The 27,580-nt window shown below is 49.3% G+C and overlaps 2 protein-coding genes and 1 long non-coding RNA gene across 6 annotated transcripts in view; 1 reads left to right on the top strand and 2 right to left on the bottom strand.

Annotated features, from left to right (window-relative positions):
* Dgkz (diacylglycerol kinase zeta) overlaps positions 1–10,134 on the bottom strand; it is a 41,943-nt gene extending 31,809 nt beyond the window's left edge. For all 3 annotated transcript variants that reach the window (XM_048428334.3, XM_085696579.2, XM_048428335.3), the window contains exon 1: positions 9,908–10,134. In XM_048428334.3, the coding sequence (XP_048284291.2) occupies positions 9,908–10,119 (212 nt within the window). In that variant the 5' untranslated portion in view covers positions 10,120–10,134. The remainder of the gene's footprint in view (positions 1–9,907) is intronic.
* A 27-nt stretch (positions 10,135–10,161) lies between these two features.
* On the top strand, positions 10,162–15,661 carry LOC146892625 (uncharacterized). Of its 2 annotated transcripts, none has more exons than XR_015739127.1 (2): positions 10,162–10,483; positions 15,144–15,661. It is a non-coding gene; the product is annotated as an uncharacterized LOC146892625 (long non-coding RNA). The 2 variants fall into 2 exon arrangements; XR_015739128.1 differs by lacking the exon at positions 10,162–10,483 and adding an exon at positions 13,441–13,722.
* A 141-nt stretch (positions 15,662–15,802) lies between these two features.
* Creb3l1 (cAMP responsive element binding protein 3 like 1) overlaps positions 15,803–27,580 on the bottom strand; it is a 43,219-nt gene continuing 31,441 nt past the window's right edge. Inside the window, 9 exon segments of the mRNA XM_048428413.3 lie at positions 15,803–16,197; positions 16,410–16,677; positions 19,276–19,402; positions 20,046–20,145; positions 26,102–26,170; positions 26,319–26,377; positions 26,530–26,589; positions 26,591–26,680; positions 27,260–27,417. Coding sequence (XP_048284370.1) covers positions 16,161–16,197; positions 16,410–16,677; positions 19,276–19,402; positions 20,046–20,145; positions 26,102–26,170; positions 26,319–26,377; positions 26,530–26,589; positions 26,591–26,680; positions 27,260–27,417 — 968 coding nt within the window. The 3' untranslated portion in view covers positions 15,803–16,160.

The raw sequence follows: 27,580 nt of genomic DNA, 5'->3' as shown, positions 1-27,580 counted from the left end.
TCCAAATTACTTCTCTAAATTTCATCTCTTGGTCCTGCTAATGTCTCTCACTTCATGACATTACCCTTGGCACACTGGCTCCAGGGTACCAAGTCTGTCTGTATCCAGCTTTCTTAGCATCTTGTTTGCAACATACCATCCAACAGAGCTAGGCATACAAAGTGGTAGTGTGTTGAAAAGGGCAGTGGATGAGCTGTAAGACACCAACTCATGTTCAGTTTCTCCCATCTAGCAGTGGAACCTGGACCAGGTCATAAATTTCCTAAAGCCACTTTTCATTTTTTCCTAAAGGAAACAAGACTATAAACAGTTAACCTGTGGATATGTTTTTCAGAGTTTTGGGAAGCCTGTTTTCCCATCTGTAGAATGGACTATAATTTTGACTCATTAGGCTGTAAGTGGATTAAATAAGAGGTGAAAGGGTTTATAGACTATTTAGAAAATATTTATTGGTTCATTGTATACATGAGTCGATGTATTAGAGCAGGGAGCTAAGAAGCAAGTTATACCTTCATGGATCTTAGAGCCCAGTAGGGGAAGACAGTCAGGAAACAAGCAATCATTTATCAGACAATGAGATATACTATTAAAGAGAGAGGGGGAGGGAGGGGAGGCAAGATGAAGGGGGAAGAGGATGATAATCAGGGGGACTGGGTAAGGAGGTGACATCTGAGAGTAGACCCAAATGAATCAAGAGAGTGGACCGTGTGACCTTTTGGAGAACAGCATTGTAGATAGAACAGAAAGGGAAGAGGCATTGCGGCTGAGGAACTGGCAGGCAGGAGAATGCGGGAAGGTCTGGAAAAATCCTGAGGCTAGACTGGCCTGGAGGCTGAGGCTACCGTGAAGGCCTAGCAAACAGTAAAAGGGGCCAAGGCTCACTCTATTCTTCAGGCTGCCAAGGGAGGAAACTGAGCCTTTCTCGAGCATCCTTTAATCATGCTGTTTTGTAATTAGTTCCTTAGTTGTGTATGTGACTGTGGATTTCTGGAGGGCAGAAACAGTGTTAATTCCACAAAGCATGCATGCTGCAGAGTCCACTGACAGTCTATCTGACCTCTATGCGCTCTGTACCGTGTGCCCCTGTGACTAGAACAGAGCAGCTTTCAGTCACTTACCTGACGAACAGACACCTCGGATAATTAATGCTCAGTCTAATAAGCACTTCTGTGCCAGAAATCTTACTAATATATAATTATCTCATTGAATTCTTTAATGACCCTATGAGATATAGCTTTTTATTTTCCTCTTTTTTAATTAAAAAAAAAAGAAAGAAAAGAAACTGGGCATGGTGGTGCATGCTTTTAGTTTTATCACTTGGGAAGCTGAGGCAGGCAGATTTCTATGAGGGCCAGCCTTCTCTATAGAGCAAGTTTCACACCAGCCAGAGCTACATAATAAGACCTGATCTTAAAAACAACGCTGGTCGGTGGTGGCACACCATTAATCCCAGCATCGGAGAAGCAAAGGCTGGCAGATCTCTGTGAGTTTGAGGCCAGCCTGGTCTACAGAGTGAGTTCCAAGACAGTCAGTGCTGTTACACAGAGAAACCCTGTCTCAAAAAAAATCAATCAATCAAACAAGCAAACAAAAAACAAAAAACCACCACCAACAACAAAACACACACAAATTACCTTTATTTATGTGTGTTTGTATATGTTCATGTGTGTACTTGTGCCACACGTATGGAGGGCAGAGGACTATTTGTGAGAGTTGGCTCTCTCCTTCCAGCATGTGGGTCCTGAAAATCAAACTCATGGCATTAGGCTTAAAGCAAGCACCTTCACTCTCTGAACCATCTTGTCAGACCTGTTCTCCTCCTTTTACATGGGAAAACAGAGGCACTGACCTGCCAATCTTGGTAGTCTAAGATCTTCTTGTATTGAGATTAAGAATCTAAACCTCTCAAGAAAAAAAAAAAAGTAAAATCAAAACAAACCCACAGACAAAAAATAATCTAGCCAGTGGTAGTGGTGCACATCTTTAATCCCAGCACTCGGGAGGTAGAGGCAGGTGGATCTTTGAGTTTGAGGCCAACCTGGTCTACAGAGCGAGTTCCAGGACAGCCAGGACTATACAGAGAAACCCTGTTTCAAAAAACTGAAAAACAAACAAACAAACAAACAAAACCAACAACAACAACAACAAAAAAAACCAACTCTAACCCCAGGTCTATGATCTTACTGCTTTCCTAAGGTTCTAACCCCAGGTCTATGATCTTACTGCTTTCCTAAGGTTTGAATGCACCTCAGGCTCTGCACCTGTTCTTCCAATTGCTGTCCCTTGAACAGGAACATGTCACCTCTGAGTCCTTCAAGATGAACTCTTTGTGGTGAGGTCTATCGGAGATTTTACCCACCAGGCCAAGATCTATTCTAAAAGAAGGCTGTGGCAGGGCCCAGCCTTCCTCTCCCAGGCATTCTGCAAGAAGCTGCAGCAGTTAAACAGAGGAAATGGGGCTGGGCTTGTTTTCCATCTGGACAGCAGAGGCAGGAAATGGAGCTCCTGGAGGGGAAGTCAGGCTTTGAGCTGCAGGGTAACTATGACTGTTCAGCCAGGGCCACTCTGGGCTCATGCCCTAGGAAGCTGAGGCTGCTGCTGCCAACTCCGCTATCCATGGTGGGGAGGACAAGGCTGGGAGGGACAGGTGCACAGGGCTGGGGAAGATGCTCTTGGTAGTTCACAGGACCTGTGCCAGCACTGGGGAGCTGGGGACCCCTCAGAATCCACCCAGGTACACACAGGAAGAGAAATCTGGGTAAGGAAATTATTCTGGGCTTTGCTGAAGCCCCTGAGGGTGAGGTGTTCTACTTTCTGTGGCCTGGATAAGCAAGTGGGAGCTGGGGAAATAAATGTACCAGGCCACCAAATACTCAACCCATGACCTGGACATCCTCTGCCCTCAAAACCTGCCTCCTTGGTCTGACCTTCAGGCTCTTTGTGTCCCGATTGTTCTTGCTTTCTTGCCTCCTGGCCCAGGCTTTCCCTGTGGAGGTATTCTTTCAGCTTACATCATGTAAGGTATGCTTTTTGTAGTAGATGCTCAGTAAACAAAATTTCCCTCTTTTTTCCTGCTTTCTCAGTTGTGGACCTAACCCCTGAATTCATTCTGTCTATGCTGCTGGAGGCTTGTCTTGCTGGCATGGTGGTCCTTGCCATTTTGTCAACTGGAGTCTTCATCCTTCATACCCCAACGCAAGCAACAGACCTGAGGAAGTGGAAAGAACCCAGGACAGAGTCACTTAGCTCTCATCCAGCCCTTGCTGTGTGACTCTGCCTTACCCATTAACCTTAAGTTGGATTTGAGTTAATTAATTGGGTTAATAGATTCCTTTCTATTTTATTTTATAGTTATGTATTTATTTTTGCAGTTCCAGGGATGGGGATTGAACCTAGGTCCTCTTACTTGCCAGTGCTCTACCACACTAAACTATACCCTCAGCTCTGTGACAAGGTCTTAGTCTGCAGCCCATGACAGCCTCAAAATGACTATGTACCCCAGTGCTGCTGGTGACAGAGGCTCCCCCAGAAGCTCCTCCTGGGTGGCTTCCTGAAAGCTATGAACAGAAGGAGTCTGACACGAAAGAGGTCGGTCTCTAGCCACGGGGGGCAAGGCAGACAGCCCCAGCATGGGCAGCTTAGCAGAAAAAGGCAGTTCTTCAGACCATCACCATTTGGAAGTCAGGCTGTGACTCTGTCCCAGAGGGGAGTTCGGATGGTTCTCTCTTCGGTTCAGCAGGATCTGCCTCTAGACACAAACTCCCTTTTGTCCCCAGTTTGGATTCTACAAACCCCTAGAGCAGGACAGGCAGATACATGATGATCCTCCTATAACCTGGTAGAGTCACAAGCTTGGAATGCAGAGAAAACCTTCAGCGCCCACTCCCCTCACTACCCTTCCCAGATGCCAGCACTCAGTATGGAGTCCAAAGAGAAAATGAAAGGCGGGTCCTGGGGAGTCCACAAGGTTGGGGGCTTTGGAATGAGACAGATCAGATTAAGTTTCCCATTGTGTGGTCTTAAGAAATTGCTTGATTTCTCTGAAGCTTCATAGATTGAGTCAGTGATCTTGAGGGAACTCCAAGCCTGCTGTGCACACCCCATTCCCCAATTATCTGTAGCCTGAAAGCCTAGAATCTATTCCCAGTTTTTCCCCAAACTCCCTTTCATGCCACTGGAGAGGTTTCCCAGCCTGCACTGACCCTTGTCCTTGGGCCCTGGCCCTTAAGGCTCTTCTGAATGTCCTGTTGTAAAAATGGACCAACTCAGAAAAAAATTAGAGACTTTCTAGTGCCCTCACGTCTTCGCAGCACCCCTGGGAACCTCCTCAAAACCGCAGCGACCTCTTAGCCACCTTGGACATACCCAATGGTATGTGCTATGTGGCGTTTGAGCTGCTGGGAACACATCCCAAAGTCTTCATGCCAAAACGAAGTCTGATGAAACCCTCTCTGAACAGCCAACTGCTACTCAAAGGCCTTAGAATGAGTCTATTCCCGCCTCTGGACTCTGCGGGCCCTGGCCTTTCACTCCCTCTTCTGCGCAAACCCCCAACTGGAGGAAGGAGTTCCTGTCAGGGCCTGGGCTCTGACAAAGGAAGGAAAATGGACGGACCCCCGGCTTCCGGCTTCCTCTGCCAGCGGTCCCCTCCCTCCCCCTGCTCCAGCTCAGCTCTCTGCCCCCGGTTTTTGCATTTTTAATTCGGGACAGAATGTGATCTCTAGCAAGCTTCTTGCTTTATCCTGTTGCTATTTAAATTACAAATCGGCCCCATCTCCCTGTCACTCTAGGGCTATTTTTAGCTTCTGGTAAATAGCAGCAGGGAGAGTAGGATCGGGTGCCCCTCCCTCGAGGAGCTGTGTCCCCGAGGCTGTGTGCTCGTCACAGGGGGCACCCTCCCTGCCAGCTGGTCCACTTGTGCCCTGGGAGGGTGGAGGGATAAAGGGGCAATGGGGACTGGGAAATGCTCAGTTCCTGCTCTTAGCGTCGGCTGGCTTTGCTGTCCTCAGTTCCCACCACCTAGCATTGCTCCGGGTCCGCTTCCACCATCCTTCCGGGACCACCCTAACCCGTCCAGCCCTACGGAAGATCTAGCTGGCGTTTTTACTACTTCACCTAGAGTCAGGGACTGTATGCCCGCAGTCTGTGTCATCATCCTTCAAGCCGCACTATAAAGTGGGTATCATTGTTCCCATTTTCCATCTGAGGAAACAGGGTTAGAGGTGAAAGCTTCACAACTCAGAAAGGTCAGAGCTGGCTTCCCTTGGGACTCGCAGCCCCTAAGCCAGTGTGCATATCTCTCTTGGAATGCAGAAGCCATACCTTATGTCTCTGTGCTCAGGTGAATGGATGCAGCAGAGTGTCACCCTGTGCTTGCGGGGTCCCATCTACTGGATCAGGAGTAACAAGTCCATAGCTCCTGGGATTCATCTGGCCCAGTGCCTGATTGTATAGGGTCCTACAGAGCTACAAATGGTTTTCCATTTCTCGAAACAGGAAGAAACCAAAGAATAATATTTTGTGACTGCGAGATGATATTTAGTGTAAAGTTCAGGGTCTATAAGCAAAGCTTTAGAGGAAACCAGGCACGCTTACTCGTTCACACATTGTCTACGCTGCCTTTGCCCCACGTCAGGGCTGAGTAGCCATGACAGGGAACTCAGGACTTGCAAAGCCTAAAATATTTACTGTCTGGCCTTGTACAAGATCCTGCTTCTGTTGAGGAAAAAGACTGAGCAGGGCCGGAAGTCCAGGGCCATGACAGCATGTACAGGGACTCCTCTTGCCTGTCACACCCAGCAAATAATCTCCGCTTCACTCTTTTAGCCATAATCTTTCTCTTTGACTTCTCCATAGGTAAGGCCAGTGATTTTCAAACTGGCTGAACTATCAGAATTACAGGAGAGGTTTACAGATTGAGACTCTAACCCCAGTTGACCTGGGGGAAGATGCCCAAGGGTAGGGTTTAAGAAACCATTCTTTTGGGAAAAGATCTTCACTAACCCCACATCAGACAGAGGTCTGATCTCCAAAATATACAAAAAACTCAAGAAATTGGACACCAAAAGATCACATAATCAAATTTTAAAAAAATGGAGTATAGACCTAAACAGAGAACTCTCAACAGAGGAAGCTAAAATGGCTAAAAGACACTTAAGAAAATGTTCAACATCCTTAGTCATCAGAGAAATGCAAATCAAAACAACTCTATCTTATACCTGTAAGAATGGCTAAGATCCAAAATACTGATGACAACTTATGCTGGAGAGGTTGTGGGGAAAAGGGAACACTTATGCATTGCTGGTGGGAGTGCAAGCTGGTACAGCCCCTTTGGATGTCAGTATGGTGATTTCTCAGAAAATTAGGAAACAACCTTCCTCAAGATCCAGCGATACCACTTTTGGGTATATATCCAAAGGATGCTCAATTGTGCCACAAGGACATGTGCTCAACTATGTTCATAGCAGCATTGTTTGTCATAGCCCGAACCTGGAAATAACCTAAATGCCCCTCGACCGAACCAAAGAATGGATAAGGAAAATGTGGTACATTTACACAATGGAGTACTACACAGCAGAAAAAAATAACGACATCTTGAATTTTGCAGGAAAATGGATGGAGCTAGAAAACATTATTTTGAGTGAGGTAACCCAGACACAGAAAGACAATTATCACATGTACTCACTCATAGGTGGTTTTTAAACAAAAAGCAAAGAAAGCCAGCCTACAAACCACAATCCCAGAGAACTTAGACAACAATGAGGACACTAAGAGAGACTTACATAGATATAATCTACATGGGAAGTAGAAAGTAGAAAAAGACAAGATCTCCTGAGTAAATTTGGAGCATGGGGACCTTGGGAGAGGGTTGAAGGGGGAAGGGGAGAGGCAGGGAGGGGAGCAGAGAAAAATGTAGAGCTCAATAAATATCAATTAAAAAAGAAGAAATCATTCTTTATTTTTATTTTATTTGTTTGCGACAGGGCTTCTCTGTGTAGCTTTAGAACCTGTCCTGGCACTTGTTCTGTAGACCAGGCTGGCCTCAAACTCACAGAAATCCACCTGCCTCTGCCTCCCCGAGTCCTGGGACTAAAGGCGTGTGCCACCACCACCCAGCTAAGAAACCATTCTATTGTTTTATTTTTTCCTGATGTCTTACCAGAATTGAACCTAGGTTCCCACACATGCTCGGGAAGCACTCTGTCATTGAGCTACAACTTCAGCCTTAAAAATATTTTTTCGGGAACTGGAGAAATGGTTCAGTAGTTAAGAGCGTGTACTGGTCTTGTACAGGAGGCAGGTTTAGTTCCCAATGCACGTGTGGCAGCTCGCAACCACCTGTAAATCCAGTTCCAGGACATCTGACCCCCTTTTCTGGCCTCTTTAGGATCCTCTACACAACTGGAGTATAGGTTCACACATGTGCACATAAATTTAAAAAAAATATATTAAAAAAAATTCATTTAAAAAGACATACCAGGTAATTGGTTTGGTAACTACTGGGCATGACACTAGAGGTGGGAGTAACATTAGAGATGGCCCGCAAACAACAAACCCAGCATCCCTCACACCTTTCTGCTTCCTCAGTTGGAGTCACCACTCCAAGTCTCTCCAGCCCAACCCTAACCGGTGTTGGGGATATCTTCTCTCCTGTCCAGATGTGGATGGGAGATGTGAGACTCTACATTTGGGCCTGCTCCTTTTGATGGGGATTTGTTGAAAACCAGGTCACTTTTAACCCAAACAAGGGCCTACCCCACTCCAATTCTAATGGGCTCTGTTTTCCAGCCTGTGGCAACTGTGAGAACTACTTCTCAGCAGGCCCCTCCTCCCTAGAAGCCTGCTGAAAGCCCCTGTGGTCCTCTCTTGCGTCAGAAGCAGCCAGGCCTCTGTCCTGCTTCCGCTTGCACCCCGTCTCTTGCCCTCGTATTTTTATGTCCCCGCATTTCTGCCTGAAAGCCTTTTCTCTCGGTGAAGGGCTTTCAACCGCTTTTCTTAGCAACTCCTCACAGCAGGACTGGAGGTTTAGCTGTGAGCCAGAGTTTTTTGGAACTGTGGCCGGCAGAGAATGTGAAAAGGGCCACCACAGTGGGCCCCAGCTCCTGAGAACCCTGGAACAGCAGCCTGGGTTAGCTGGCCTCTCAAGACTTCCCACATGGCTGTTCCTCTGCTGCCTCTGCCTCCTCTTTGTAGTCTCCTCTGAAGACTTAAAGGGCCCCGAAGCTGCTTCCTCCTTCCAGACCTCTACCCAGGGGCCGTCCTTGCCTTAATGCCTTGCTCAGCTCTAGTGCTAAGATTAGACCCCTGGCTGACCTCGGCATGTAATGATCTGTCCTGCCCTGGTATGAGCTACAGAATAAGAGACTTAACTTGGTTCTATGTATCCTTGATGGCCAGGGACCTCCATGCTGGCCTGTGGAAGAGTGTCTACATGGGGGAGTTTTGGTCCTTACAGCTGCCTCACCACCCCCTATGTGTGTTCATGGGCACACAGCGTCTTCTATGTCAACCCTTTAAGGATGTTCTGTTCACTATTCTCCAAGCTTCTACCTGACCCTGGCCTCCTTTCTAGTAGGGATGCTACATTTCCCTGACTTGGATCTAGAGAAAATCCTGATGTGGTGCTTTTTGTACAGAGCTAAGACAGTCAAGCTTGTATGTCTTTGACCAGATCTCCTGACTCCCAAATCAGTATTTTTTCCAGGATTCCACACACTCTGCTCTTCCTGCAGGGGTACTTTCAGGAACTCCTCTATCTTAGCCAGAAGCCCTGGCAGATACTTTCTTCTTAGCAGGGCTCTGGAAGACCTTGGTAACGGAGTCAAGCATGCTCATGATTCTCAGAGTGAAGGTAGGGCCCTTGGGAATCCAACTTTTTTCCATTTTCTCTGAGTATCCATCCCATTGCAGGATGGTGGTTAAGTTCCCTCTCCATCCTTTAGGTGATGGAGGCCTAATGGCTTCATAGCCATTAAGGCCCTTTCAGCTCTCAGGGCTGAACCAATTTTATGCTCTTTCTTCCCAGAAGGTTTGAAGAGAACCAGGTCACTGTCAGACATGCCCAAGCCCCTTGCCGTTGCCAGTAGACTTGTCTTCTCCCATCAGGCTAATGGCTTTAAGGGATGCAAATACACATTGGGATATCTCTACTGGGCTCTCCAAAGAATGCCACTCTGTGCCAAGGGCTTGATGGGGGAAGCATCCATGAGGTGAAGTGGAAATTGAAGACTGTCCATCTCCTCCCTCCACTTGGGCCCCACCCTTGTTGTGAAGAATAGCCCTCTCTCACACAGACATCTCACCCCAGGGCATTATAACGGCCTCCAGCTGTTTCTGCCAGGGGACCCTTTGAACAGAGGTGGCAGGATCAAAGAAGTGGGCAGTTGATAGCATAATTAAGATGCTAAATGGACAATGGGGGTGGGTTCTGCTACTGCAGATGCTAGTGTTAGATATGCTGTGTTAGAGGGACTCGGTGGCAATGCTCTTCTCCATTTCTGGGCAGTAGGTTTCCAGCTGTTATGGCAGGAGGCACCTCCTGCCCACCAGCTTGTGCTTAGCACAGGGGCAGCCCACAGGAGGGCACAGAGGAGGAGGCTGCTGTGCCTGATTCTCCTGGAAGAAAGGCCAGAAGACATCTCACTCCTCTGCCCAGCACACACAGGTCTGTAAGGACCACATCTCTGTGGGCTTTCAGAGACACACAACTGTCACTCAACAAATAGATGCTGAATGAATAGAGCTTTCACATTTCACAGCCCGGGAAAGCAAGGCATTCTTACTGCTTTTCTGAATCCCAGCCCCTACCGCAGGACCAGGCAAGCGGCAGGTGGGCGCGTCGTGAACGCTGATAGCGCAGTGAGGGGTGGTCCCCGCGCAGTGTCCCCTCGGTCCCCATCCTCCTTACCTGTAAGACACTTGCTTTCGGAGGTGCATCTGGCGAAATCGCTCTTCCACCAGGGTTCCTGCAGCCACACTTCGGGTACCCTCGGGCCAGGGTTGAAAGACCTCGGCCTCCTCACCGCGCCGGCAGCGCCGCCTCACCACCTCCTCCTCCATAGCACGGCTGCCGGCGGCCCTGTCCCCGCGCGGTCCTCCTCCCCCTGGCCCCTCGGCCATCCTTCGGCTGTCCGCGCCCGTGCTCCCGAGGCCTGGCGGGAATCCCACCAAAGTTCAGAGTCTCGAGCGCTCCCCTTACGGGGGCTCCAGGCAGGGAGCAAGGCAAAGAGGAGCCGAATCTTGCACGTCCGTCGCAACGCTGAGCCCAGACGACAGGGTCCCGGAGCTGCAGGACGCAGCGCCTGAGAAAGGCCGGCGGAGATGGTTCTGAGACCGGGGGAGATTGTGTCCTTGGAAGGGTCGCGATGCTGCTGCGTGGGGTGCTGCCGGAGCGAACCCCGTACGACCGGACCCCTAGGACGAGCCCAGCCGGAGCCTTGTAGCTGCCGCTGCCTGCACCAGAGTTTCACCTTAGTGACACCCTGTAAGCCGTGGGGTCCGAGGGGAGGGCGTCGCCTAGAGCTGCTTAACCGGCCCGGGACCCCGGGAAAGCGAGCCCATTTCAGCGGGCCGCGGCCACCAACCTCACTGGGGTCTCGAGACCAGAGTGTGGGACGCTGCCCTGGCCCACCTCTGCGCCCCTACCCTGGCACTGGTACCACCTGCCAATCATCGCTCCACCTGTCACTCAGCCGCAGTGATGCACACCGCTCCTTCTGTCCCGCGTTTTCCGGCCTTGGCATTCGTTGCTGCTGTAGGCAGGTTGGGGGGGGGGGGGGAGCTGGGGGCGGACAGAGGCGGTGACACGAAGCAGCTTTAACCCTGTCCACGCTGTGGGAGTTTAGGGTTCAAGTTAGATTTGAGGAAGGGGCACGGGAAACATATGGCTTACATCAATCTATAGGTACATCTTGCAAATGTGGGAACACCATCTCCAGGCCTAGAGCTCTCAGGACCAGGGCTTATTTAAGCTGGACCAAGCTGGGTTGTGAATAAAGCCATAACTCCCAACCCTGGGATGCTGGACCTTCTGGAAGTCCTCTACGTTCTGGATTTGGGGTATCCCAGGAAGCTAAATCAGCATCTTCTAGGATAGAAGCTGTTAGGAGAGAGGAGGAGACAGGGAACCAAAAAGAAACTAGAGACTTCCATGGAGTCCCTCTTAGGTTGCCTTGACATCTTAACTTCATGTCTGTCTTTACACCATCTTCTCTTGGGCTTGGGGGTGTTCGCCAACTGTACCATTGCAGGAAGCTGGATGAGTCCTCAGATCTAATGTCTATTTGTGACCCAGACTTTATCTTTCTGAAGTTGACCTATGACCACAGATCCCTTCTCTATGCAGTGTTTAATGACAGTCTTTTGCCTATACTCCAGCCTGGCATTCAAGGTCCATATCCCACCATCCAATCCCATCCATCCATTTCCTCTGATGCATCTTATTCTGTAACTGTTATTAGTTCTTCAGAGCATCATTTTAGACGGTCCCATCCACCTGGAGTTCCTTCTCATTACAGATTTTAAATTCTGAGGCTCCATTAAAAGCTTTTCTTTCCAAGACAGCTCCTCAACTGGTCCAGCTGAATGGCTCCCTCCTAGCCTTCCTTGTCCTCTGTGAAGATGTCTAGTGTAGTCTGCCATTCTTTCCCATTGCCCATGAGTGTGGGAAAGTGGGAGAGACCTGACTTACAGAGGTCGAAAATGGACTGCTTTGGGCTCCTCTGATACTCTCCGTCCTATCTGTGGCTGTACTGTCCTATGCCTTTGCTTAGGTTATCCATTGCTCAGGGTGTGTTCTCTTCTCTGTTTCTCATAAGGAAAGCACATTTCCAGAGCCGTGCCCCCATGCATTCCTTCTTGGTGCTCTACTGAAGATGTTGTCTTTCTGGCCCAAGCAGATTGCATCGGGCAAACCCTGCACACCCTCACAGTAGCAACCGCCTTTGTCCCTAAGCACATCCCTGAGCGGCAGGTATTATCGCTTCCTTCACGCTGTAGAGAAGGATTCAGAAATGACATTCAGTGATTTAGTTGCTCAAAATAGCTCATGGTGAGTGGCAGGGCATTTGAAGTCCAGGCCTCTGGTACCAGCTTTCGTGCTCCCCCCCTCCCGCCCCCGCTGTGCTGCTGTGGCAACCCTCCCTTCCCTTAGTAAATTTCCAAAGGCCTGCTGTCATTTTGCTCCCCACATCTTAGTGGCACAGCAAGCCCCCTTTGGATCAAACTTCCTTGGCCACAAAGGAGCTTTTTCCCCCAAAGCCGAGTTACAAAGAAATCCTGCTGCTGGGGGATGGGAGCCCCAACCCACACCCCAGCTGCCCTCCAGTCCACCCTTCTAGGACTCTGACCTTTGATTTTAAAGCAACCTGGCCCAGAGTAGCCTCCTACACCGTGAATTACGGTAGTGCTGGCTGGGTCTGCTCTTCACTCACCAACTGCCTAGCTGCTGGCTTCCCAGGTGGGGTTTTGTTTGGCTCTTTCCTGCAGAGCTCTCCCCCACTTAGCACTTTTAAAGTGGGTTTCATTCCATCATCCACACACACCTCACTTCTCAAGGCTAGCTGCTGGCTGCCTTATCTTTAAGCTAGGTCTTGACTTCCTTCCCAAGAGGAGAAAAATGAAGCCCTCCTCCTGACAGCCTCACCACCTTCTGCAGCCTTTTGCCGTGGCATCTTACTCCTCTGGCCCCAGCCCACCCATTACCGCCGTACTTAGAAAACAGTTACTGATGTCTGCAGCATAATGGCTGTGTCACTAAGCATTTTCCCGGACTTCTCAAACAGCTTTCGGAGGGTGGGTACCATTTTATAGATGAGCTCACTGGGGTGGAGACATTAAGTAGAATAGGGAGAGAGCACACTCTGATGACCAAGCTTCTTGGACTCATTTGGAACCAAGTGTCTTGGCCTATCTCCTCCACTCCCAGAGAGACACAGAGTATTTGCTACTTACATCAGACAGGTGTTCATTTTGGTCAGATGGTTCCTGAGCTGGTCTAGCCTCCTGGGTCTGGACTCTTGCTTGGCTCATCTCTGCTCATGGCTTCACCCTCGGCTACTTACTTGTTTTCAGAGTTTTGGTTTCTAGCTATAACAAAGGGTTTGTTGTGGCCACTGAGGCAGGATAACTGGCACTGTCAAAACTGTCACAGGCTGTGTCAAAGCAGGCTGCCAGGACTGACAACAAAACATGAAACTATTGCTCTATTGCTGGGGATACACTCCCTTATGGACAGGGACATGCTCCCCCCTCCCCCGCCAGGAGGCACAGTCTATGGTGACCCTACATCCTAACACAGGCTGGGGAAACATTTTGGATAGACCTGCATGAGAAGCTACTTGAGAGCCATGGGCCTCAGGAAACCCTGGGAGTCAAGTTTCTTGTATGGTCATAGAGGAGGAAGGGGGGCGGGAAGGGGCTCAGGGGCTGTGGTGGAGCTAGAAGACCTGTGTTCACAAAGCAGCTTTGGTGTGCAAATGGCTCTGAAATGGTTTCATCTCTTTGAACCTTGGTGTTCTCTCTCTGTCTCTGTCTCTGTCTCTCTCTCTCTCTGTGTGTATGTAAACCAAACTTGGGGCACACTCTTTAATGTTGAACCCCTCTCCAGCCTAGAACACTGGTTTGCGGTTGCTGCTGTTCTCATCTGTAAAATGCCCTTTTTGGCCAAGTGCGGTGACACACACTCTAATCTGGCACTCAGGAGGCAGAGACAGACAACTATTGGTGAGTTTGAGGCCAACCTGGCTTTTGCAGCAAGTAAGACTCCATCTCAAAACAACAAACAAACACAGAACCAAAAACTTTCTTTCGGGGGTGTAGGTCACTTTCCTTCTCCCTTCAATTCTATAGAACACTTGCCCCTTCTTACTCAGGTCCTCTTGGTACAAGTGAACCCCTCCCCTGACTTCCCTGGCTCCCTGACTCCCCTCTGCCACTGCTGTTACCCTAATGTCACCCTCAGTCTTCTTTCTCTGTGTGTCTTCTAGAAAGAATTAAGGTCATTCTCCTTTGGTGTGAAAAACAGCCCAGACCTTGCCTGGGTAGCCCCCTAGGGATATGCCGATCACTTCCAACCCGCCCATTCTCACCTCCACCTCACTCCTCCCAGAGATCCTCCCAAGGGTGCTGGGACCTCCTCACTTCTGTTTCGCACCTCTGTGAGTTAACAATCTAGCCATCCACCCTGTCTTAAAGTTCTCTCTCTCTCTCTCTCTCTCTCTCTCCTCTCTCTCAGGCAGGGTTTCTCTGTGTAGCCCTGTTTATCCTGGAGCTCACTCTGTAGACTACTCTGGCCTTGAGTTTAGTTATCTGCCTGTCTCTACCTCTGTCTGGGATTGAGGGCCTGCTTCGCCACTGGTAAAGGTTTCTTCTGTTGTTTCTGTCCCTTTTCCTCATTCTGTCTCAATCTCTTTCTTCACTCTTCCTCCTCCTTACTATGGTCTTACCTGGTGTTTCACTGTCTGTAGATTGATGCTGAAGCCTCTAGCATCACCTGGATGCTGGGAGCCCTTTTTCTTCAGCCTTAGGTTTACAGATTTACATGTTCTACCTCCCTGCTTCCTCCTCCTTCTTCTCCTGCTTCCTTTTCTTCTCTTTCTTCTTTTTCTCCTTTTGTTGCATGTGCTTGTGTGCTTGCACTCATGTTGTACACGTGGAGGTCATAGGACAACTTTTAGAGTGTTCCTGCCTTCTGACTTTTTCTTTTCTTTTTTAAGACAGTCTCCAACTGGCGGTGGTGGTGCACACCTTTAATCCCAGCACTCGGGAGGCAGAGACAGGTGGATCTCTGTGAGTTCAAGGACAATCTAGTCTACAGAGAGAGTTCCAGGACAGGCACCAAAAGTACAGAGAAACCCTGTCTTGAAAAACCAAAAACCAAAACAAAAGATAGAGTCTCACTATGTAGCCTTGAACTTTGAACTCACTACAGACTAGTCTGGCCTTGAACTCAGAGGTCCACCTGCCTCTGCCTCCACAGTGCTGGCATTAAAAGCCTGCACCACCATGCCCTTTGCCTTTTGTATTTTGAGGTAGGATCTCTCTTGTCTCTGTTGACCTGTGAGCTGAGTTTCCAAGAGGTTCTCCTGTCTGTTGAGATTACAGGTGTACAATACTACATCGACTTTTTTTTTTTTTTTTGACAGGGTTTCTCTTTGTAACAACAGTCCTGGTTGTCTTGGAACTGGATTTGCAGACTAGGCTTGCCTCGGATTCACAGAGAAACACTTGCCTCTACTTCCCAAGTGCCGGGATTAAAGGCCTGAGCCACCACTGCCTGGCTTTTTTTTAAAATGTAGTTTTTGGTATTGGATTTGAGTTATCCAGTCCAAATTCATTGACTGGCTGGACTGTCTTCAGACAGACAGGTCTTTCCCCAGGCACCCTTCCCCCCACTGCACAGAAATAGAAAATAAGCTTCTTCTTCTCACTCCCGGGCCCTCACAAAGAACGCGCGAAGTCGGGATTGATGCTGAATCTTTTTTTTTTTTTTAATTTTGCTTTCTTAAAGCATGTGCTGAGCTGGTGGGGGGAGCAGTTTGGCAATTCAAAAGGCCCAGCAACTTGGGCAGCGGCATGGGGAAACCAGGAGAGGGTGGGGTGTCCCTCTGTCCCAGGCCAAGGGGAAGCAAAGCCCGCGCTAACTTCATAAAATACAAAATAAGGGAGAGGTGACAGGAGGGAGATTTGTAAAATACAATATCTTAGGGGATTGGCAATAATAAAAAATAAGGTTCATTATTTACAAACAATTTCTGTTCTTGGTCTCTGTACAGTAGGAGGTGGGGGTGTGATTGTGTGTGCATGTGTTCATGTGTTTGTGTGTGTGTGTGTGTGTGTGTGTGTGTGTATGAGGGGCCAGAAACAGTGGTCGTGTTTGTCACTATGGGAAAGGAAGCAAGAGTGGCCCAGTGAGTGGTTTTTTGGAGAAGAACAGATGGGAAGAAGAGGAAGAGAGTGGCCAGGGGAGCTGTCCAAATGTCCGGGGACATAGAGGGACCCCAGTCACAACAGGGACTGGATGGCTAGGGAGAAGAAAGACCCTCTCTCCTAGGGCAGAGGGCCCCAGGGCAGGGGTGGGAGCTGGATCTGGGTCAGTGAGCAAGAGAACGCCTCTTCTGGGTGCCAGTGTGTCCGTCCTGTGTCCTGGGTCTCGGAGAGGCCTAGGAGACTTTGATGGTGGTGTTGGGGCCCAGATCCCTGAGGAGAGAAGGATCCATGTATGAATCTACTCTGAGATGCCCATCACCCAGATTTGAACTCGGTCTAGACCAGGGAACTCTCCCCCAGAGGACGACCCTCCCCTGGGAAAATGCCCCGCCCCCAGGAAGATGCCCCTCCCCTGTTCTGGGAAGACGAGTCTCCCGAGTCTCCAGGTGGGGTGGTGCAGCCTGGGACCCTGTCCTGCTCACCTGTCATGGAACCACTCCTTGGGGTGGGAGAAGTTGGGGCTGGTGCCATTGTCATTAGCGTCCTCTGGCCAGGTCTCGCTCAAATACTTGGTGGTCTCATGGGTGCTGTCCACAGAGTCATGTCGGAGGTGGTCCTGGGGCCTCGGTTCTACTGGCCCCCCGGGTTTGAGCTCCCAGCCTTCTGGGGGCTCCACAGGCAGTAGGGCACCTCGGCCATCTTCCCATGAACCTGTCCCATCATCATAGAACAGTAGGCTTCGAGAGGGCACTGGGAAAATGGACAAGGTGAGTCACGGGTGCTCCTCAAACATGCAGAGCACAGGCTCTGAATCTTACAGGCTAACTCTGAATTCTGGTCCTAAGGATCCCCGGCTGTGTGAGCTCAGGCTAGTCACACACACTCCCCTCTGATCTTACTGAGCATCAGTTTGTTGATCTGTAAAATGGGGATAATAGAATCATGCTCATGGAGATTCAAGGATTCAATGAGCAATACAGAGTAAGGGATTGAAACTGTGCTTAGTAAAATCACGAGCTCAAAAAAAGTCGCACTCTGAGAAAGACAGTACTGATTGGCTTACTGAAAACTGAGATTCCCCCCCCCCCACTTGTGGTACTAAGGATCAAACCCAGAGCTTCATGCATGCTAGGGCCGTTGATACTCTACCTCCAGGATATAGAACCGGCTTGCCCATCCTCCCACACTAGCCTCTCTTTCTCTCAACTTCATATTGGGACAGGGTCTCACTGAGTTGTTCAGGCTGGCCATTAATTCATTTTGTAGCCGGAGTGATCTTTAAGCTTGCACTCTCTGAGATCACAGGCCTACAACTTAAGGATCCTCTGAGAACTGGGTTCTAATTCTACTATGCCACTTACTTCTTGGGAGACTTAGGGAAAACTTTTCTTTTTAGTTCTAGGCAAGTTCACTCTTCGGAGAAGTCAAGGGGAGGAAAATGGCTGTTTGTTGGACACCTGTGCCAGGCATTATACAGCTCACAGCAAATTAAGTCTTATACAAAACCTTGAAAGTGAGGTGTTTTAAGGCCGGCCGCCGAGCCCAGGGCTCACCATCAAGTGCCCCTGCAAGTCTGATTTCTGGCTCCAGGGTCTGCTGGCTGCCTCACGGCTTCCCTTGAAGGGACTAATCTGTGGGAGTCTGTGGAAGAGGCGGCCCCTGGCATTGTGTGAAGCTGCAGTCCGGAAACCAGTCTGCTCAAAGAGCCACCTCCTTCCTCAGACGCGCCCTCTGCCCTGCCCTGCGCGGCACTCCTTCAGAGGATCATCCATGCCTGCCTTCCCCTCCCTGGTTATATCTTTCAGCCCCGCTCCTGTTCCCTTCTCTACTGTGACTTCTACAGCCTAGAGACCCTCACCCCCAGTCTCAGCCTTCCCAGAGTGGCTTCCAATCCCTCTTCACTTAGTCCTCCTTCCAGCTCCCTCCCTCCTCCCAGGCCCTCAGTGTTTTGCTCTCCCCTCTCTCTGACCTCTTATCTGCTTCCTCTTTCTTCTCTGTTGGTCAGATTCCTGCTTCTGGCCTGCCTGAAGTGGCCTGAAGTGGTTCTTTGTCTGTACTGACTCTCGCCTTGCTTTTCTGGACCTGTCTTTCCCCATTTCAGGAGCTCGGCCAGAAGGCATGGCGCATGCTCACTTAGTATACATGTACATGTAAGGGCAGCAGCTTCTGGGGTCCAGAAATCACCATCTAAAGGATCTAAGATACACACCCTGGGTCACACAACTAGCAAATAGCAGTGCCCGCTGCGCCGGGCCACGTACTACCCCACTGGGGTGGAGCTCAGCACAACTGCGGCTCTCACCAGGGGAGGCGTTCTGCGGAGTCCCAACACCTCGCTGTGGGTTCTGTGTGCCTCAGAATCTTTCTTTTTTGTCTTTTGTCTTTTCGAGACAGGGTTTCTCTGTGTAGCAGTCCTGGAACTCTGTAGACCAGGCTGGCCTTGAATTCACTGAGATCTACCTGTCTCTGCCTCCCAAGTGCTGGGATCAGAATCTTTCTTAACTCTGTGTGTCTGGCAGTTTCTATCACATTAGAAATGACTGAAGATGGACACTTATTTGCTGTCCCAGTGCTAAAATACAAAAGGTGCTTTGCCAATCTGTCATAACCACTGCCATCCTCATACACAGAGGGTGGACCTACAACACTCCACTGTTCTTGAAGGCTGCCTCCTCCAAGTCACACCAAAGAATCTCAGAGAGGTAGATTTAGAGTCTAGTCCCAAATCTACCACTGACATTAAACGTCATAGACCCTCACTGTGGGTCAGTATTATATCTGCAAAATTAAAGTGTGAAGTGAGATAATGCCAACCCCAATATTATTTATTTGTTGGTTTGTTTGGAGACAGGATTTCTCTGTGTAGCCTTGGCTGACCTAGAGCTTGGTCTGTTGTTCAGGCTGGCCTTGAACTCAGAGATCCACCTACCTCTGCCTCCCAAGTGCTAGGATTAAAGGTGTGCACCACTACTGCCTGGCTTCCAACCTCAATCTTTGAAAAATATTTATTCTTAATTTTTAAAAATGTATATGAATATTTTGCCTGTTTGTGTATCTGTGCATGGCTTGTGTGCTTGGTGCCTTCAAAGGCCAGAAGAGGTACTGGGTTCCCAGGGACTGGAGTTAGGAATCAAACCACTGAGCCTTCTCTCCAGGGCTCCAAACTTTTTTAAGACAGGGTTTCACTATGCTGCCCTGGATGACCTGGAATTCCCCAAGTAGACCAGGCTAGCCTTGAACTCAGACAGATCCTCCTGCCTCTGCCTCCTGACCGCTGGGATATTAAAGTGCACATGGCATGGCTTTTCTCTTGTACCTGACTCCACCCAGAATTTGAGAGGTACTCACTCTGACTGACTGTGTAGACGCTGTCAGCTGCAATGGGGTCTTCCTTCACAGTCTTGGGGATGGAAGAGAATGCAGGAAGGCAGGGCCCGAGGGAGCCCAGCACCAGAACGAAGCACAAGGCTGCCACCTAGTAGTAGGCAGAGCAGTCATCAGATCTGAGGCAGGGCGGGCCTACAAGACTGCTCCTCCCCCAACCACTGGCTGCAAAAGGCTTAGCACTTTCCCAAGAAAGCTCTCTAGAGCCCGCTGCTTCCTCCAAGTGAAGTCTCTTGCCCATATTACCCTAGACTGAACCCAGGGAACATGAAAGGCAGTGCCGGAGAGAGGAGGGAGGGTTCTATGTGATTCTCACCCACAGGGAGAGAAGTCAGGAAAGGAAGAAATGGGAAGGGGAAAGGGTGGGTTGCAGATGTGACTAGGGTAGGGGACATCTCCTCTCACCACATGCTCAGTTTGAGCCCCAGAAAGTTGAAAAGAAGGAGCTAAGGGTCCCTGGGAGCTCCAGTGAGGCCCTGCCCTTGGGATTTCAGAGGCAACCTGTGATGTGTTCATTGGCAGGAGTCAGACTGATGGAAGAGGGCCAAACAGAGGCTGGGCCTGTCCTAGGTGTCCACTGGGGGCTCTCAGAGACTCCCTGTCACCACACTCCCTGCGGCTGTGGAAGCCCTCCACTAGATTCAGGGGCATCAATGGCCCCTTGAGACTCTCCTAGAGAGCAGGCCTCCAGAGGAGCTACCCACTGTGACCTGGTGCTAGGGAGTAGCACCTACCATGAGGCAAGTGCCCGTCTGGGTGGCCGCCATCTTACAAGGTCTGGAGATCTTGCTGGTGACCAGAGTCTGTAGTTTCTGCAGCTGCTGGAGCAGAGTCCTGAGGAAGGCACGGTAGTTACCAGGGGGGTCAGGCACAGAGCCATGTCTACACCCTGGCCTCTCCTAAGGGAGCCTGCCCTGTTCCTGACTGGGCCTCCATGCTTAGGTGACCATTTTAGTCAAGACACAAAAGGTCACCTCCTGCTTGGCTCCTCTGCAGGTACCAGGGACCTGCTCCATGGTGCAAAGCTTAGGGGCCCTGAACTGCTCCTGACTCTTCTCAAGAAAGGCTCTATTTCTTTTCTCACTCAGCACCAGTCACAGACACATCAGCTTTCCTCCTTTGCAGCCTACAGCACCCTGATTTGACAAGACAGATGCTTGGCACAGTGTGTAGTGCCGTCAGTAAATGACAGCATTGTTTATATGTTTATATGAATTTTATTGTTGTTTTTACTGCTATCACAACACCTGTAACACTTTGGTTTTATTTGTGGATTCCATGTAAATCTCCGATGCTAAGTGAGGGCAAGAACTGTGCATGGAATCCTTTGTTAAAGAGTTAATATTATACATTTCCACTCTGTTGAGTTCATGCAGTTCCTGAGGTGAACAGCAGGTGGCAAAATAGCCCTAAAGCTCTTCGGTCTTTAGGGGCAGAGATAGCTAGATGAAGTTTGAAGGCTCCGCCCCCATCCGGATGGGGTGTGGGGGTGGAGTCGCGAATTCTTTAAGCCAATCAGGGCAGTGATTGGGTTTCGCCTGAGAAGCTGGAAGGAGAAATAGTAGCAAGGGTCTCCCTGAGGCGGGAACAGGAGGGTGCCTCTTCCTAGGTACATGGAAGTTCAGGTTGAGCTACAACACAGAAAGACCCTGTAAGTTGTCCTCTGACCTGCACACACACACACACACACACACACACTAACTAAATAAACATAACTTAAAACTTAAAAAATGTAAACAGGCAAAAACAAAACAAGGGAGCTTAGCATAGTGGTAAAGCATTTGCCTAGCGTGCACAAGTCAGTGGATTTGTAGCTCAGGGCACTATCCAGAATTCAGAAAGTGTTTTTCTAGACAGGGTTCCTCTGTTTAACCTTGGATGACCTAGAACTTGCTGTGTAGACCCAAGTTGGCCCTGAACTCAGAGAGATTCATCTGTCTCTGCTTTCTGAGAGCTGGGATTAAAGGCATGCACCGCTGTTGTCTGGCCAGGTGAGCATTCTTTAATGCCACACGCCTTGTTGGTTTTAGTGATTGTGTCTTACAGAACCTTCGCGCAGTCCCGCCAATCAGGGCTGCTGTCATATCCTTGGTGCCAAGAACACGGAGGCCCAGAGAGGTTCACAAGAAACAGCAGCGTGGAGCAGGAACCTAGAGCCCAGGACTGTGATTTCCTGCTACATTCCAGGTGCCATGTGGGTTCCCTGGCAAAAACGTTCCTCAAACTAAGTCACCCAGGGTGCTTGTTAAAGTGCAGTTGCGGAGCTGAAGAAAGGGTTTAGTAGATAAAGTGCTCACCCAAATATGAGGATCTGAATCTGGATCCTCAGCACCCACGTGAAAAGACCAGGCATGAGCCAGACATGTTGGTGCACACCTTTAGTCCCAGAACTTAGGAGGCAGAGGCAGGAGGATCTCTGTGAGTCAAGGCCAGCCTGGTCTACAGAGTGAGTTTCAGGACAGCCAGAGCTATATGTATATGATAGGGACCCTGTCCAAAAAAAAACCAAAAAAACAAAAACCTAGGTGTGTCAGGGAAGGGGAAGGGGAGACAGTGACACAGGACACAAAACCAGCCAGTTCAGCCAACCAGTGAGTGTCAGACTCAGTGAAAGACCCTGCTTCAGATGATAAAGTGAAGATAAAGTGAAGAACAGCCAAGAAAGACACCAGATGTTGACCTCTGGACAACACACACACACACATACACACAAAGGTAACACACAAATACACACAGAGATAACACACAAAGATGACTGGTGTGGGAGAATTGTCTGTATTCTGTCAATCATATTTTAATAAAATGCTGATTGGTCAGGCAGGCAGTATAGGCGGGAAAGCCAGACAGGAAGTAGGGGTGGAACAAAGAGACTGGGAGTATTCTGGAAGTAGAAACTCTCTCACCACTCCTGCACAGAACACCGAAGAGGCAACATGTAAGCTGTCACATTGAGAAAGGTACTGAGCCCATGTGGCTAACATAGATCAGAATAATGGGTTAAGATAAGTTATAAGAACTAATAAGTAGCCTGACCTAATGGGCCAATCAGTTTATAACCTTATGGAGTCCTGTGTGTAATTTCTCTTTGGGATTTGCCGGCTGTTGGGGTACCGGGTGGGACGGAAACCCCAACAAGCCGGCCCTCATGTTACATATGGCGCCCAGACGTGGATATCTGAATCCACAGAAAGCCTGAGAAAGCTTGGAAAAGAATAGAGTAAAGCATGTTTTCTTGGTATGGTAGCAGCAATTTCTCAGGTCTGCTCTGCTTGCTAGAGGCAAGCAAGGCTGTCAGTTAAGAGAGGCTTCCTGACTCAGCTTTAGCTGCAAAACCCTGCAGCTCATTAAGAGGTCCTGCCACGAAACACTTAAACAGTGTTGATCAAAGGCTGAACGCATGCTTTTCGGTTTTCAGCCATAGCAGGAAAAAAGCTGCGGTGTTTTAAAATGCCGGCTTTCTGGGCTGTCCTGCCAGGGCAATCCCTGACTCTTTCAGGCAGTCAGTCTGACTGAGTATGGTCTGTGAGCAGAATGCTCCAGCTTGCATGCTGGCAGGGACCTTGAAACGCCATAGAGTTGTGGCAGTAAAAGGCTCCAGTGGTACCTCTACCATGAGTCTGGAAAGCTAAGAAATGGACTGGATCCAGCCATTAAAGCCACGGCTTTCCGTATTGCTTTGTAAATTAAAGGCTCATGTGGTCAGAAAAAGAGAGATATACAGTAAAGAGAGATTCAAAGACGAAGAAAACCTCTAAATGGTTTATAGTGTGTTAAAAATATATGCAGGATAAAAGTTAAAGTTCTTAAAGTAAAAAGAAAGAGAGTAGTTGGGTGTGGTAGAACACACCTTTAATCCCAATGCCTGGGAGGCAGAGGTACGTTGACCTCTGAGACTTTAAGGGGCAGAGGTAGTTGACCTCTGTGACTTCAAGGTGTGGTAGTACACACCTTTAATCCCAATGCCTGGGAGGCAGAGACAGACAGATATCTGAGTTCAAGGTGTGGTAGCACACACCTTTAATCCTAGCACTGGGGAAGCAGAGACACGTGGATCTCTGTGAGTTCAAGGTGTGGTAGCAAACACCTTTGAGCCCAGTACTGGGGAGGCAGAGACAGTAGGATCTCTGTGAGTTCAAGGACAGCCTGGTCTACAGAGTTATTCCAGGACAAAGATATACAGAGAACCGGTCTCAAAAAGTAAAAGTAAAAATAAAAGAAATAGAAGTTAAAATAAAGATGGAAAATACACAGAGAATCTTGATACCGTATGTTATTATGCTCTCTTTGAATTGTTTGAATGCCGAGGAAGGAGCAACAGCTGCTAAAAGACTTTTGTTTATAAATGCTGCTGAATTAATCCAATATAGATATTTTGAAAATACCTTGGCTTCAAAACTGAAGTCAAAAGGTATGTTACTTTGGAGAAGAGATTCTGCTTTTGTTTCCACAGAAAATGAGAGGCTATGGATTTATTCAGAGTTAAGAAAAATCATCTTTGACCAAGGGAGGCCACCTGAGAAATCGACAGGAACAGATGGCCCAGATGACAGAGTTCTACATCCAGAACTGATTCAAGACTGCTGCCTGAGATGATCAAGACTCACAGGATACTCCAGTCAGGACTTGATTATAACTCTAAATTTTCTTTAAGTCCCCATAAGATTATCAGTGCCCCCAACCAGCAGGAAGTAGCCTGAAATACTACGCCCACATTCCCAACAAAGGGACTATGGGTATTTTCATATATTTAAAAAAAAAGAGGGAAATGGTGTGGGAGAATTGTCTGTATTCTGTCAATCATATTTTAATAAAATGCTGATTGGTCAGGCAGGCAGTATAGGCGGGAAAGCCAGACAGGAAGTAGGGGTGGAACAAAGAGACTGGGAGTATTCTGGAAGTAGAAACTCTCTCACCACTCCTGCACAGAACACCGAAGAGGCAACATGTAAGCTGTCACATTGAGAAAGGTACTGAGCCCATGTGGCTAACATAGATCAGAATAATGGGTTAAGATAAGTTATAAGAACTAATAAGTAGCCTGACCTAATGGGCCAATCAGTTTATAACCTTATGGAGTCCTGTGTGTAATTTCTCTTTGGGATTTGCCGGCTGTTGGGGTACCGGGTGGGACGGAAACCCCAACAAGCCGGCCCTCATGTTACAGATGACACACATATTCACAGAGATAACAAGCACACAGATAACACAGAAATAACTTACATACACAGATAGCATGCACACATACAAAGATAACACACACAGAGATAACATCCAAACACAGAGATAACACAAACACATTCTTGCGGGCACACACACACAAACATAACACACATACAGAGATAACACATACAAAGATAACAGACACACAGATAACATCCACACACTCACAGAGATAACACACATTCTTGAGAGCACACACACATACATGCACACACGTGCACGCAAGTTATGCAGATTCTGACCCAGCAATCTTAGAAAAGTCCTGAAATTTTTATCTTTTACAAGTTCTCAGGCCATAGTGGGGAGCTGGCTTTAAGTAGAAGGGTCTAGGCCAGCAGACTAACAGCCATGGGGACTGCTGGAAGGTACAGTGAACTCTGCAGCAGAGAGACGGCTCCATGGTGGAGAGCATGGGTGCTTTCCCAAGGGACCTGGGCTTGGCTCCCACATCAACATGGCAGCTCATATCCATCTGGAACTTTAGTTCCAGGAGATCCAATACCCTCTTCTGGCCGCCATGGGCACTTGCGCGCACGTGCTGCTCAGACATCTATAGCACTCATCACACAGAACAAAGAACAGCAGCACTGACTGCAGTCAGGCACAGCGGCACACTTGGTACCCAGTACTTAGCAGGTAGAGGCAGAGGGATCAGTTCAAGGCTGGCCTCAGCTGCTTAGCGAGTCTGAAGCTAGCCGACGCTTTATGAGACTTGGTCTCAAAACAAAATAAAACAGATTGCTGGTCCCTCCTCCCACAGTGAGTGATTCAGCAAACCTAACTCTGCGTCTGAGAATAAGCATTTCTTTGTTTTTGTTTGTTTCTTTGAGACAGGGTCTCTCTATGTAACCCTGGCTGTCCTGGAGCTCCCTGTATAGACCAGGCTGGCCTTGCACTCACAGAGATCCTCCTGCCTCTGCCTCTCAAGTACAGGGATTAAAGGCATGCGCCATCATGCCCTGCAAGAGAAAATAAGCATTTTTTTTTAATTTTTAAACATTCTTTTGGTTTTTAGAGACAGAGTTTCTCAGTAGCTATGAAGCTAGTCCCAGAACTTGCTCTGTAGGTCTTGAACTCACAGAGATCCACCTGCCTCTGCCTCCTGTGTGCTGAGATTAAAGGTGTGTGCCACAACCGCCTGGTGAGAATAAGAATTTCTAACAAGTTGAGGAGCAGTGCTGATCCTGACACTGGGGGGGGCAGTGCTGACCCTGACACTGGGAGGAAGGGCAGTGCTGACCTTGACACTGGGGGAAGTGCTGACCCTGACACTGTGGGGGTGGGGGGAGCAGTGCTGACCTTGACACTGGGAGGGAGGGCAGTGCCGACCCTGACACTGCGGGGGGGGGGGGGGGGGGGGGGAGTTCACACCTGGAGAGCGTCTGTCATGGATGGGCATCTTACCAGCCTGTCAGTGTCTAGCAGTTAAGGACAGCTGGGAAACAGAGACTGGCGAGACAACAGAGCTCCCAGTTCCTGGGGTGCACTTTGGGGTATCATCCTGACCTAGTTATTCCAGAGCCAGCCACCACCTTTAGTGAGGTAGGTGGGACACAGGGGTACCACTTACCTGTTGGCAGTCTCTAGGGTCTCCACCTTCTTCCATAGCTCATTGTTCTCTGATGTGTATGTCTCCACCCTGGAAGGGTCGAGCAGGCATGGGCTGGAAGCACCCCCACAGGCTCACCTGCCCCACAGCCCCTGCCCCCCACCATCCCACTGCCTGAAGCTGGGCTCTGACTGAGGCTGGCACACCAGGCTGATGTCCCGGCCCACAGAAGCCTTACTTCTTTTCTAGACATTCCACGTACTCCTTCTTCTTGCGGCGGCTCTCCTGGGCGGAGATCTAAAGGAGGAAGTTCCAAAGCAAGGGTTACCGTAGCCGTGTGTTCACTTCCTAGGTAGTCCCCAATTTCAGAACTGACATCACCAGGGGACAGAGCCCTCTTCAGTGGAAAGTTCCCCATAGTCTTAGGGTAGGGATGGTTCCAGCCTTACTTTGTTCTTAATTTTCCTGCGTACCCTCTTCAAGGCCTTCTCCTCAGCCTTGGTGAGGGGGGAGTTTGGTGGGGATGGGGTAACCCTCGGCGATCAAGGTCCGCTTCTCCTCTTCTGTCAAGAGCAGTGGCCCTGATGTCCCCTGTAGTTTCTGAAGAAAACAGATAATCCCAGGTTCAAATTTGTGTACTCAGCACTCTGAATCTCAATTTTCTCCTTGGAAAAGGGGAAGCATCTGAGTTAAGTCCAGTAACATGCATCGAATGTCAGAATGGCTTTAGGGGCTCCTTCCCCTGTCCTACCCAAGAACCCAGTCTCAAAGCTCATTATCCAAGAGACCCCTAAACAGCACCTCCTCAGGTCACTCCCCACAATCTCATCTTAGAAGGATCCATGCCCTCCCTAGGGTTCAGGATCTCTTTCCATGTTGCCCCCAAACAGTTGTCCTTGGAGACAGCCTGGGTCACTGCCAGGTTCATAAATGTGAGGTTCTCAGCTCCATCTCAGCGAGACTTCTAGGCCTTCCTGGACATGGTCTCGCTACCTCTGATTTCCATGCATCTTGAGGCAGAACTGAGAAATCCCCCCTCTTCCTTGTCAGATGGGCCCCTCCCTGGAACTGATGGGATAGGAACTATATGTGGGACTGCCTGACCCCTTCACCGGTCAGGCACCGGGAAAACCTACTTACTGCCTCGCCTCCAGGACCAGCCCACCCTGAGTTGCTTACGTGAGGGGCAGTGAGGAGCGGAGAAGTGGAGATGGCTGTGGAGGAGCGGGCCATGGGCCGGACAGGGCTGGAAGGGGGCAGAGAGCGGGGACTCTGGGAACCGTCACTGTCACTGCCGTGGCTGCTGGGGGGTGTTGGAGGCATCTGCACGAGGTCCTCTGCAAAAAGTAGAGGGCTAGGTTAGTAGGGTTGCACCCCATGCCTTCTCTGACATCATGAGTTCAGCTGAACATGGGCCATGCCAGCCCTGTCACTAAAGAAAATGTGCCTGCCAATAGGTCTTTAGCCTCCGTCGGAATATAGGAAGCCCCTTGACGGTCC

The sequence above is a fragment of the Myodes glareolus genome, chromosome 10, assembly GCF_982192425.1.
Source record: "Myodes glareolus chromosome 10, mMyoGla1.1, whole genome shotgun sequence".
Taxonomy (NCBI): domain Eukaryota; kingdom Metazoa; phylum Chordata; class Mammalia; order Rodentia; family Cricetidae; genus Myodes; species Myodes glareolus.
The sequence above is the reverse complement of the archived record's forward strand: the minus strand, read 5'-3'. Positions and strand labels throughout refer to the sequence as shown.